Source organism: Xyrauchen texanus, chromosome 4 (assembly GCF_025860055.1).
Source record: "Xyrauchen texanus isolate HMW12.3.18 chromosome 4, RBS_HiC_50CHRs, whole genome shotgun sequence".
Classification (NCBI taxonomy): domain Eukaryota; kingdom Metazoa; phylum Chordata; class Actinopteri; order Cypriniformes; family Catostomidae; genus Xyrauchen; species Xyrauchen texanus.
The window spans coordinates 43,235,645-43,248,312 of NC_068279.1; the positions used below are offsets into that span (position 1 = coordinate 43,235,645).

Below are 12,668 nucleotides of genomic sequence, written 5' to 3' on the forward strand. Positions count from 1 at the left end.
CTAAGTATTGGTGGCAGAAGTAGCTCAAAACTACTTCTGACTTAAACTGGAAGTTTTACATGATTTACAGATAACTGTTGCACTAAAAAAGTGGTAACCTGCAGTTGTTACCTCAAGGATCTAATTGATCTAACCCACAAAAACTTTCAGTGATGTAACCAACATGTACTAATGAAAATGGGAACAAAGTGATTTCAATTGTTCCAGAGTTTTTAAATGCCGGTAACCGGTTATAACCACAAAATTTCGTTCTGATAATTTTTTTCATGGAACTAAAAGGCCAAATGTTTTATCGCAGTACATTTTTGGAATGTTTTGGTCCTGAAAAAATGAAACATGTGCTTTGAGAAAACTCCTGCATCACACATTTCTTTGCATAATTGCACACTGTGGATGTCACATCCTGTATTAGAGGTAAAAAGTACATTTCTCAGTTGTTTACAAGTCTTCACTGAATTATTGTTACAGACTTGATGCTGCAGTGTTTTGACTGAGAAGCATATCTTTTATTAAAATTATACTTAACTGTTAATTAACTGCTTGTTATGATTTTTATACTGATAAATCCACAAGTAGCTTATTTTGGGCTTGAATTTCCAGATCAGGTTTCTTGTTTCTGTTGTGAGATCTGGCAACATTGCAATTGATATTTCACCCACCCCTTAGTCCTGTCATTTCAAAAAGACTTTTATTAACCGTGCTTTTATTTTGGCCTAACCGGAAAGGAGGCTGCGAACTTCTGAACCTTTTTTTAAAAAGGCAATTAATTTAGATGTTACCTCATCAAGCACATATTTTATGATACCTCACAAAACATTTTTACAGTGTGGTGACTGATTCCCTTTCGCCTTGTCCCTATGTACACATCCTGTACTATAACATAAGACCGAGCACAAAGAATTAAGCACCTACTGTATAAGATGTTCAAAATGTTTAGATTATTTCTTAAAATAAATTAGCAACAAATACTTTTTACATTTAAAAAAATAATAATAATAATTTTGGTGTAATAAATGATCACAAATGTCCTTAATCTATAGAGAACATTGTCAGAGGGCGTGCTCATAATGACATCTGGAAAATAAAATACAGTAAAACATTTCCAGGAAGGCAAACAACATTACATGGAATGACTCCATTAAGCACACTGTTCTGAGCACAGTACACAAAAAAAGCCAAACAGTAAATGTTATTACAGTGAGTGTCAGGGTGACTGTGATTTCTGGCGCTGTCATGATGGAACAGAAAATGAGGGCAATGTAGTAGCCGAACGGAAAAACACAATATTGCTTCAAGCATTTGCAGACAATTTGTCTTCAGAAAGGTATGTCTCACGTTGAAGTAAAAATGACTTTCGATGTAGGCTGACCACAGCTGTACAATCCTAGATTCTGTTTGTTGAGTCCTAATGTGTTGGTTTTACTAACATCACCCAGAACAAACCAATAAAGCAGAAACTTGTCCTATGTTTCTCTGTATGCTGTGCGGCCTAATCAGTGTCGTTAAGATTCAAATGTTTGAATTGTGAGTATTGCATGGGCATAGGAATAATTTGTACCCCCTTATTAGACCCAGTTGTCACACATTGTTCACAAAACAATATGGGTAGAAATGTGCCATATTAAAGTCAACATGAAGCACTTTTCACAACCCCATTTACTGTAACTTCCATTAAGTGATGTCTTTCCACATAAAATAAGTAAAAATATGCGATGCTAGCTTTGTAGATATGTTATCTATAATAAATGTATTGGATCGCAAAAAGTAGGAGTTTCATATAGCATGGAGCCATGTGGTTAGAAGGGAGGTGTTGAAAAAAGTATTAAGGCATAAGCCAAAAAGGAAGCTTGTACATTTTGCAAACCTTACATTTTTTTTTCATTTTTTTTAAAATAATTTCTATGGAGTAACTTGAACTGCTGTATTGTGCACAGTAAGACCAGAACACGTATTAAGAAAGTATATAAGGTCAATTTCAGGGACCTTACTAAAAACTCTTGAATTCTTCCAACAGCACAAACTGGTGTTTTTTGTTTGTTTGTTGTTGTTTTTTGTCACAAACTCACCGGGACTGAGTGTGGCAAGTTTCTGTATGCTAAAGGTTGAAGTGTTTTATGGTAATGTGTTAATGTCATGGTCCTGTCATATTGTCAGGTTGGGTTTCTGTCTGACAGAACCATGGCATTATCGTCTCCTGTCCGCCTTGTGTTTCGTGTACATTCTTTGTGTGAGCACAAGGGTCCGGTCTTTGGTTATCGCCATGTGTTAATTACTGCCGTGCACTCTCCGGTGATGTCACGGTCCTGTCACCTGAAGACGACCATGGCATCATTGTTCCCTGTTTGTTTTGTTCCGTTCCAAGCCTGTTGGCGTTTTTGCCCTTATGTGTTTCAGGTGCTGCTGGCACACGTTATTAGGGTTTCCATGGTAACCCTGATTGTTTCCACGGGAACACTGATCATGCCAACTTTCAGCTGCGAACGGCACCTGCCCCTTGTTTGTTCATGCCTATATTAATTCCCTTGTGTGTCATGTCTTTGGCTGGATTGTTTAATGTTAAATGTAGTTAGATGTTGAATGTTTAATGTTTAATGTTGCTCAGTGTTGACTGAGTTTTGAGCATTGTTGTTTAATGCTGAGTGGAGTTTGTTGTAGATTTTTAATGTGTTTACTTTATAGATAGCTGTTTGATGCTGAGTACTAACCTCACTCTCTCTGCCTAATTGGCCCCCGTCTCGTATATCTGTTGGTTGCCCGCGTGTCGGCTGTATGGTTGCCTTCCAGATCGCTGTGTATCAGCTGGGCTTCCACAGAGGATACTATTATTTGTTGTAAATAAATCCTTTGAACTGTTCTTCTGCTCTTGGGTCTGTTTGTGCTCACTATCACTCGTTAAAGCTCATACATTCAGAATGAGTCATTTTTGCAGATTAGTTTCAATAAATGGTCTTTTTAGACTGAGTTCTGAAAGTTGTTTTCATTGCAGATCAAACTTATTTAAAAAGATCAAGGGGTATTTGATTCCTCATGATATGACACATTTAAAGATTCAAACCCAATATGGAGTGGTTCAAAACATCAACACATTGTTTTTCCTACGGAGATGATAATAGTATGTATACTTTTCAACTAGTGCATAAAATCACAATACACCGCATGCTCTTTCTCTGTAAAGACGGGTAATACACAAGGGAAGGTGGGAATTGGACGGCAGTAAGTGTGTATGGAGTGCCAGTCACTAAACAGCAGGCAACAGACGGTGGGCTGTCAAAAACCCAATCAGGAAGAAGACGGTGAGGGAGCGTAAAGAGGAGGAAGAGAGGAAATAAACAAACCAACAACAGCTTGATTTGTGCACTGAGATAAGAGCAGATCACCTGAGGGAAGCGAGAGATTACAGGAGCTTAATGGAAAACTTTTCATCAGAATGACATCAGTGTGAGTAAAATAACCAAACAAACTTCTGAAAGAAAGATCACTAATTACATCAAGGACGTTCTCGTGAGGCATGAAGAAATATGGAAATAAGTTCAGGTAATATATATAGGGGCATGATGACTTAAAAATTAATTACAAACAACAATGCTTTTGTTCTTGCAGGTGGACAGAAAGCCACGGTGAAATAATCCTTTGTTCAGGATTGGCTGTGACATTTTATTTCCCATCTGGTTGTTTTAAATCTGGTATGAGTAGAAAAAAGTTAAAACTTTTTAGCAGGAAACTGATTTGCTGAACATGTTTTAAAATATCTAAAATCAGTTATATTTAATATTAATATAATATTTGAAATATTAAAAAATATTATATTTATTTATTTATTATTAAAAATATTATATATATATATATATATATATATATATATATATATATATATATATATATACACATACATATATACATACATACTGTAGGTTATCGATATGAATAAAATGTTACAACAAAAAATACACATTAAACACGTTGATGACTGGATATGGATTTTTTTTTTCCCCACTAAGAGCAATTACATTACTAAAATATGTATATTCATTACAGATAAGCCAATGATTTTTTTTAGGCCTTGATATCATAATTTTAAAATTCCCTGATATATATAAGTTTTCCATGACAGTGGGAACCCTGTTTGCAATAGTTCATCTGCAGTATTTATAATTGATTATTAAATTCTGTACTTGATGCAGGATAGTTTTATACACCTAAAGATGAATAATATAAAACACCACCCAAGTAGTAAAAAAAAGTTTAAACTTAAGGAAGATTTACGATTTGATTTTCCTACATTTAAAGGTATTTTTCAAAAAAGTAACTCCAGCATGATTGAAGTAACATGTTAAATATTAGAATGCAAGGCAACCTGGTTAGAAAGTTTTATAGAAAACAAAGATTTGTAACAGAAATGCACAAAAAAGTGCAACAAACAGAAAGTTGTCAACAGCGTAAAAGTAAAATACATTTTTATCTAATTTACTTAAAATAACACTGATGTTCAGAAATAGTAGTATAAAATAAGAAAACTACAAAATACCTCAAAGCCAATTTAGGTATTATTTTTATCAAGTCCTTTTCGAAAGTTGTCTAAAAATCAATATCAAGAAATAGTTATGTTTATCTAAAAAGTATTTTTAGTATATCAATCATTTTGTATGTATAACCATAAACACCTGCAGATAGAGTCTAGATGTGCAGTAAATTTGAAACATGTCACAGAATACAGCAATAATTAGCGATTTATCGGTCTCCGTGTTGTTAACCTATGTTAAGTTGGAGCGTGCAGCCGCGCATATTTCCACACACATTTCAGCCATTGTAGGACTGACAGAGTATGTAACTACAGCATCTGCTAATATTTTATGTAAAACCTCAATTTCATGATTAAATATTTTTTTAATTGTGTCAAAAATGTAAATTTGAATTTATCAAAAAAAAGTATTAGTGACACCACTCTAAAATATTTTGATAAGAAGAATTCTTAAAGAAAGAAAGAAGTAGGTCTCTATAATCCTGAAACTGTGGACATTCAGTCCATATATGCCTTTAATAATATCCATTGATTAGATATACGATCTTATGGAAAGATCCAGTATTTTTAACTCTACAGAGAAAACATATGATACAAAAACAATGAAAACGTGTTGTCTTATCTGTACCTTGTATTTCTTGAACATTTATACAATATTACACTTTGTCTACAAAACACATTATAAAGGCGCTTAATCCAAATCTGTTCATCATTGAATATGTGCTGCTTGAACTATGTGACTGAGATATAAAAATTTGGCCAACAACCATACCCAAATAATGTCAAGTGCATGAAAAAATGAACGAATTAATTAAAATAACTCATCTGTCCCATGAGCACACAACTCTCTGTCACACTGACACTTCGTGTCCCCCAAAACTCTCTCTCCCTTCATCTAGCCACAGAGGCGCAATGCTCTCTGATGACGCATCGCTTTTGTCATCGCCCAACCGGATCGCCCTAACAGGAGTTTTTACTTAAGCCTTTCTGCTCCACTCCTCCTTTTTCAGCTTGAGATAGAATCCACACTGTCCATCAACGTGGCCAAACGATCTCTTATGTGTGGAGAATAGGGATGGGTGGAGGGGGAGATGGAGCAAACATAAAGAAACAAATCCCAGGATTTATCCAGGGAAAGGATTAGTACTTCCTGTCAACACATGGACCAGAACACACATGCGTAACATAGTGAAAGCCGGAGGGAAGAGTAAAAAACAATCCTCCAATGGTAGGGTTGCCAAAGTGTACGGCGTTACCGGTTTTACTCGGTACAAGGGAACTTCTAATATCAATACAATAGCCTAACTAATAAATAGCATTAAATAAAGAATAGTTGCCTAATGAAGAGTTTGCGAGCCATGATAAATGATCCTAAATAACGCATTGAAAGCCAGATGTTCTTTACCAACATATCAAATTATTTACCAATGTATTTTTTCAAGAATAGTATCGTCTCAGCTCAGGTGCTTTGAGTTCAATTTGCTTTATTTCCACAGTTCATTGTGAGGCAACTCTGCAGGGTCACTTTAAATATAGCCTATACATCTGTGATTAAATCATAAAATAATACAAAAACACGATTACCTCGAACCATGCTTTATATTTCAGTACCAATTATCATCATTATAATTATCATGTTTACATTTATAATTGTTTTAGATCTTACTTTGTATTAGTCATTTTTCACCTGTTGTCATAGACGGATACTTGCGTGATGGTAAATGCACACTTTTTTTGCGCTGGTTCCGCCTAGCGGCTGGAGATTATTTTATAGAGTAACACAAGTTTAGGACAAATTTATGGATGAATTTACATGGTTTTTGTGCTTATTACACATATTGGCTGGAGTTTGTTTTATAGATTATCTTTTATTGTGTAATTTTGTCTCACAAAATTTGTGTAGAAACACCGGACTAGAGCAATCCAACTGCAAAGTGATCATGGAGTTCTCATGGATCATCTCATTATCATGGAGTGCAAGACATTCATACATGGAGTCAGGGGACAAGGGAGGGAATCTTCTGGCTAGATATATAAAACAGAGTGTATTGATATTAATAATGCTTTTAAAGAATTCTATCTTGATCTCTATAGTTCCACATCTTCATCTACTGATGAGGATTTTAGAAACTAGGGCCGGATGGCTTTGCCGCTGAGTAGATCTTATGCTACAGAACTGACTCATTAAAGGAATCATTAAAGAATGGAAAACTTCTGCCAACCATGACGCAAGCCTGGATCAGTCTGATTCTTAAAAAGGACAAAGATCCAAGCAAGTTACCATCCAATTTCCCTGAACCAGCAAGATGTTAAAATATTGTCAAACATTTTGGCTAACCAATTAAGTTATGACATCCCATATACTTATAGATCAGGTGGGGTTTATTCAGGGTCGTAACGCTTCTGATTACATTAGGCATTTCATTAATGTCATGTGGGCAGTGGCGTACAATCAGACTCCAGTAGCTGCCATCTCACTTGACGCTGAAAAGGCATTTGATATGGCAGATGGCATTTTATGATTTGTCTCCGACCCTACTATATCAATGCCTTGCCTCCACAGAATTATTAATTCCTTTTCTCAGGATACAGAGTGAATTGTTCTAAATCTGAAGCTTTGGCTCAGACAGCATACTGCCCGGTAATGGCTTTTCAGCTGGGCAGCTTCTAGTGGCCCAAACATGGCATTAAATATTTGGGTATTTTATTCCCAGCAAATTTTAGTTAGCGATGTGAGTAGGTGGGCTTCATTACATTTATGTATGATTGGGAAGGTTAATGTTATTAAAAGGAATTACATTCCAAAATTCAACTACCTGCTACAATCTCTCCATATAGATGTCCCCTCCCTCTTATTTCAAGCAATGTGTTAGCATAGCAAATTCCTTCATTTGAAATGGTAAATTGCATAGGCAATTTCATTAATAACATTCCAGTCATACGAGAGTCCGCATGATTTCCACCCTGTCCTGAAGCTTACAGAAAGTGAAGATTTAGAGTTAAAAAGTAATTCAATATTGACCTTTTTTCACATCAAATGTGATCAAATCGCTTTAGAAGACATTCTTTTCACCACTGGAGTAGGGGTGGGTGATATACCTTTAGACATGATAAACTAAACAATCGGTATACATTTGGATTATCATCTGTATCGTGGCAAATCCGCCACCACATGGAAGAAATGTGCACTTCATTCTATTCATGTAAAATGTACGCGGTACACATTCTGTTGGAGAAAAGGAGGAGGAAGGTGGAGCAGCTTTATGTCAGACTAAGAGATTTCAAGAAAAAGGGATTTTCAGGAACTGACAATTTTTCGGCAGCTGCCCAAGCTAAATTTCGGGCTTCTCATCAGACACATGCAGCAGTGTTTCACGTGATTTTTGCGCGTGCTATCACTGAAGCATGAAAGTGCGTTTGAGTCAAGCAGGCTTCCAGATTTGGTTCCACGAACACTTACGCTACTCAACACGGTTTCTATCTATTGTGGCACAAACTTCAAAGCTTGCACGACCCACTTGAATTCTACTGAGTTTTGAGTTTTTTTTACCTTAAAGCAAAATGGAGGAAGTCAAACATCTCAAACGCGAGAGAGCCTGATATTCTAACAAACACTGACAAAGAAAACAGCTGAAAAAATGTGTCATGCGCCAACAATTATGCGTCATCTGTCAAGCAGATTTTGTAAAATACACACAGGGTTGGGAGGGTTACTTTTTAAATGTAATCAGTTACAAATAAAGATTACTTGGTAAAAATTTAATCTGTAACTTAATCCAGTTACCTTAATAATGTTAATGTAATCAGATTAGTTTTAGTTACCTTTTTGATTACCTCAAGATCGCATATGTGAATATATTTAAAAAAAAATACATTTAATCATGCCTTCTGAATGTAAACAAACCATTTTTGAATAATTTTATGAGTGATATAGCTATTATTATATACAGTTGTGGCATGGGGGCGTGGTCATGTGTCAGGTCTGCTGGAGAGGGGGAGAGGTAAGGCTCGTCACATGGGCTGTAATTACCTCTAACACCTGTCTCTCATTATAGTGATGGTGGAGGGAGACCTGAAAAGGCACGCCAGAGCATCAGAGTGGAGAGAGAGAAAGGGGTTAGAGGTAATTACAGCCCAGGTCACGAGCCTTATCGCTCTCCCTCTCCAACAGACTGACACATGACTACGCCCTCTGGTTATATATATCATTATCATGATGTAAAATTTGTGATATCGTCAAGATTTTGGTCATATCGCCCACCCCTACACTGGAGTCATATCAATGGCATTTATGATAACTGTCTGTGATTTTTGGAGCTTCAAAAATCTGATCACTATCCACTTGCATTAAGGACCCACTGAGCTTAGCTATATTTCAAATTTTCTTCAAATGTGTTCTGGTGTAGAAAGAAAGTCATACACTCCTGGGATATCATGAAGATGAGTAAATAATGAGAGAATTTAAATTTTTGGGTGAACTATCCCTTTAACTCATATTAATAGAGAGAGTAGTGTAACAAACTAGTGGAATGCAAAAAATTATAGAATATATTCAAACAAATCCTCACACTTTCCCCAAATACATAAAGTTTAGCCAAAAATATTGATATTGGGGAAAAAAAGCTAATGTCTACATCAATTTGCCAACAGCCCAATGGCTGTCTGTTGACAAAATATTATAGCTTTTTTTTAATCTAAGACCCATTGTCCTCGTGTCATTTGCTTAATGTACTCCACCACAGGTAAGCTTTAAGGGTGAATACTTGTTTCTGTGGCAACAAACGCTCAATGTTTGCTATCATTGTGACAATGTGAATAGTTGCAGCAAATCCAAGTACACTCACTCATATTCACTGTGTTTAGATTTGTCAGGCCCCAGGCGAAACCAGCCCTCCTGTTGCTGTGCAGTCTGAAGCTTGTTGATGTTGAACAGGACCTGAAGGAAAATGATTAGTGACAATTAGCTGTCAAAGCTAAAGACAGCAATTGGAGCTTTTATTATAGGGCAATGTCACAATGAAAATGAAACTGTGACTAATATAATATTTCAAGCAAATATTAAATAAACACTTCACTCAAAAATGTAACTTTTGTAATCAGTAAGTAAAATATCTTCCCCTCCACTATAGTTCTAACTCCACTATAGTTCTCATCTCACCAGGCTTGATGTCATTGACAAGATGCGAGAACCAATGATGTTTAATTGACATCTAACATGCCGCGATGCGTCTCAACGCACCATTTTTGAATTGAACAATAGCCAAAATGAGATTTGAGCACTATAGGATGGGTTGTAAGCAAATAACACCTTCACATTTTGGTCAGATCCTCACAAGTATGTCTTCAGAAGACTTAGGGATGGATTCACTAAACAGTTGGGCCAATTTTGTGTGGTATTTCAGTGCAAAGACCTGCACTTTCATCGCTAACCATTATCATTCCTTTCATCCAAACATATCTCCTCCTGCACCCCCTGCAACCCTCCTCCTGCTACACAACCTACACTTAAGATCCGTGAGGACGATGTGTGCCGTGTCTTTCAGAAGCAAAGGTCAAGGAAGGCTCCAGGCCCAAATGGCATCTCACATGTGTGCCTTCGTTCCTGTGCTAACCAACTGGCCTCCATTTTCACTCAGTTCTTCAATAGATCACTGGAGCAGTATGAAGTCCCAAGCTGCTTCAAATGCTCAGTTATAATCCCTGTCCCTAAGAAACCTAAAAACACAGAACTTAACATCTGTGGTCATGAAGTCATTTGAGAGACTGGTGTTGCCCCACCTGAAGGACATCACTGGACCCTTTCTGGACCCACTTCAATTTGCTTATCGAGCAAACAGGTCTGTGGATGATGCAGTCAACATGGGATTGCATCACGTCCTGCAACATCTGGACAGACCGGGGACATATGCAAGGATCCTTTTTGTGGACTTCAGCTCGGCTTTCAACACAATCATCCCAGATATACTCCGGACTAAGTTAAACCAACTCCCTGTTCCCACCGCTACCTGTCAGTGGATTACCAGCTTTCTGACGGACAGGCAGCAGCTTGTGAGGCAGGGAAAATTAACTTCCACCACCTGTACCATCAGCACTGGTGCCCCCCAGGGATGTGTGCTCTCCCCACTACTCTTCTCCCTGTACACCAATGACTGCACCACCAAGGACCCCTCTGTCAAGCTCCTGAAGTTTGCAGATGACACCACTGTCATCGGCCTCATCCGAGATGATGATGAGTCTGCATATAGAAAGGAGGTCGAACGGCTGGCTGTCTGGTGCATTCAAAACATCCTGGAGCTGAACACGCTCAAAACGGTGGAGATGATTGTGGACTTTAGGAGGAACACCCCAACATTGTCCCCCCTCACCATTCTAAACAGCACTGTGGCAGCTGTGGAATCATTCAGGTTCCTGGGCACTACCATCTCACAGCATCTGAAGTGGGAGATACACATCGACTCCATTGTGAAAAAGGCTCAGCAGAGGTTGTACCTCCTTCGCCAGCTGACGAAGTTCAACCTGCCACCAGTGCTGCTGAAACAGTTCTACTCAGCAGTCATTGAGTCTGTCCTCTGCACTTCAATAACTGTCTGGTTTGGTGCAGCTACAAAATCAGACATCAGAAGACTACAAAGGACAGTTCGGTCTGCTGAGAGGATTATTGGTTGCCTCCTGCCCCCCCTTCAAGAACTATACACTTCCAGATTGAGGAAAAAGGCTACAAAAATCACTCTAGACCCCACTCACCCAGCCCACTACCTTTTTGAACTGTTGCCTTCTGGCCGGCACTTCAGAGCTCTGAACACCAGAACAGTCAGACACAGGAACAGTTTTTTCCCTCAGGCTATCCATCTAATGAACAATTAAATTGCCCCATTGAGCAATAATTATGTGCAATACACAGTTTAATTCTACTTAAATTATCCAACATATCCACTTCTGCCATTACTTACATTGCTCTGTACATATTATACAGTTTTTTGTTCTTTATATAACAGATTGTGATAGATTTGCACTACGTGTGTGTATGTGGGTATGTATGAAGGTGAGTGTATGTACGTATATGTATAATTATTTATTTTGTATTCTTTTTTGTTTTTTGTTTTAATTACCTGTCTTGCTGCTGTTTTTGGTATTGTTTGTATTGTTGTACACTGGAAGCTCCTGTCACCAAGACAAATTTCTTGTATGTGTAAGCATACTTGGCAATAAAGCAGATTCTGATTCTGATCTCCTTTCTGTGTAAATTAGGCTCATTGTAGATTGAGCAGCATTCACAAAAACTGCCAGATGCAATTTATATCGAACAATAATCGGCAGATGAAAGCAGGAGGTAAACTTTATTTTATTTAACAGACATGTTTCTGTACATTTTCTATTGAACAAATCAGCATTAATTAATCAAATAATGATCAGATGATGGAGAAGAGCGTTATAACTTGGCATATATACAGACACACAGTGTAGTCAAGCACACTTTCAGGTCTCTGGATCAAAAGAGTGGAGTTATGCTGTAGCTATGGTCCAGGCAGATTGTGTCAGATCATGGTGATCTGCAACATTCTCCACTATATAGCATTAAGAATTGGTCCACAAGATCGAAACCCAATGCAAGTGAATGGAGGTCAGAATTAATAGGACAAGAATGCAGCATAAAAGTAATCAATGAGACTTTAGTGGTTAACCCTCTGGGGTCTGAGGGTGTTTTGGGCACTGGAGAAGTTTTGACATGCCTTGACAATTGTGTTTTTTTCAGTTGCTTAAAAACACATTAATGGCTAAAGTCTGATAACACTGTATACAGCACAAACTGTAGTGAGGTTTACATATACAGCACAGCTATCACGTTCCAGATGGCTACCGTTACACTCACCCCACTAAACCTCACTCCCATCCGGGTCACGGCACCACTGTAACCAGTCCGGCATTGGAAAGAATTAGCATGCAGCAAAACATGGAGAACTCTATAACTAACAATCTTGTGCAAAAGAAAATGTCTATTCTGTGTAGTCACCTTCCCCAGGAAGTCATTTCTGCTGACAAGATCCCAGTCCCACACCTCCACACTCAACAGACTTTCAGCCAACATCTCATCCAGCTGAAACTCGAAACTCTCATTCCAGCGAGGGTAACAGGTCTTTTTCACCACCTG

General features: G+C 37.7%; 1 protein-coding gene across 1 annotated transcript in view; it reads right to left on the reverse strand.

Moving 5' to 3' along the window:
• The window catches only part of LOC127640238 (ras GTPase-activating protein 4-like), a 61,174-nt gene that overhangs the window by 18,112 nt on the left and 30,394 nt on the right, over positions 1-12,668 (reverse strand). Inside the window, exons 7-8 of the mRNA XM_052122693.1 lie at positions 12,531-12,665; positions 9,364-9,455 (exon numbers count right to left, since the gene is read on the reverse strand). Of these exons, the coding sequence (XP_051978653.1) occupies positions 9,364-9,455; positions 12,531-12,665 (227 nt within the window). The remainder of the gene's footprint in view (positions 1-9,363; positions 9,456-12,530; positions 12,666-12,668) is intronic.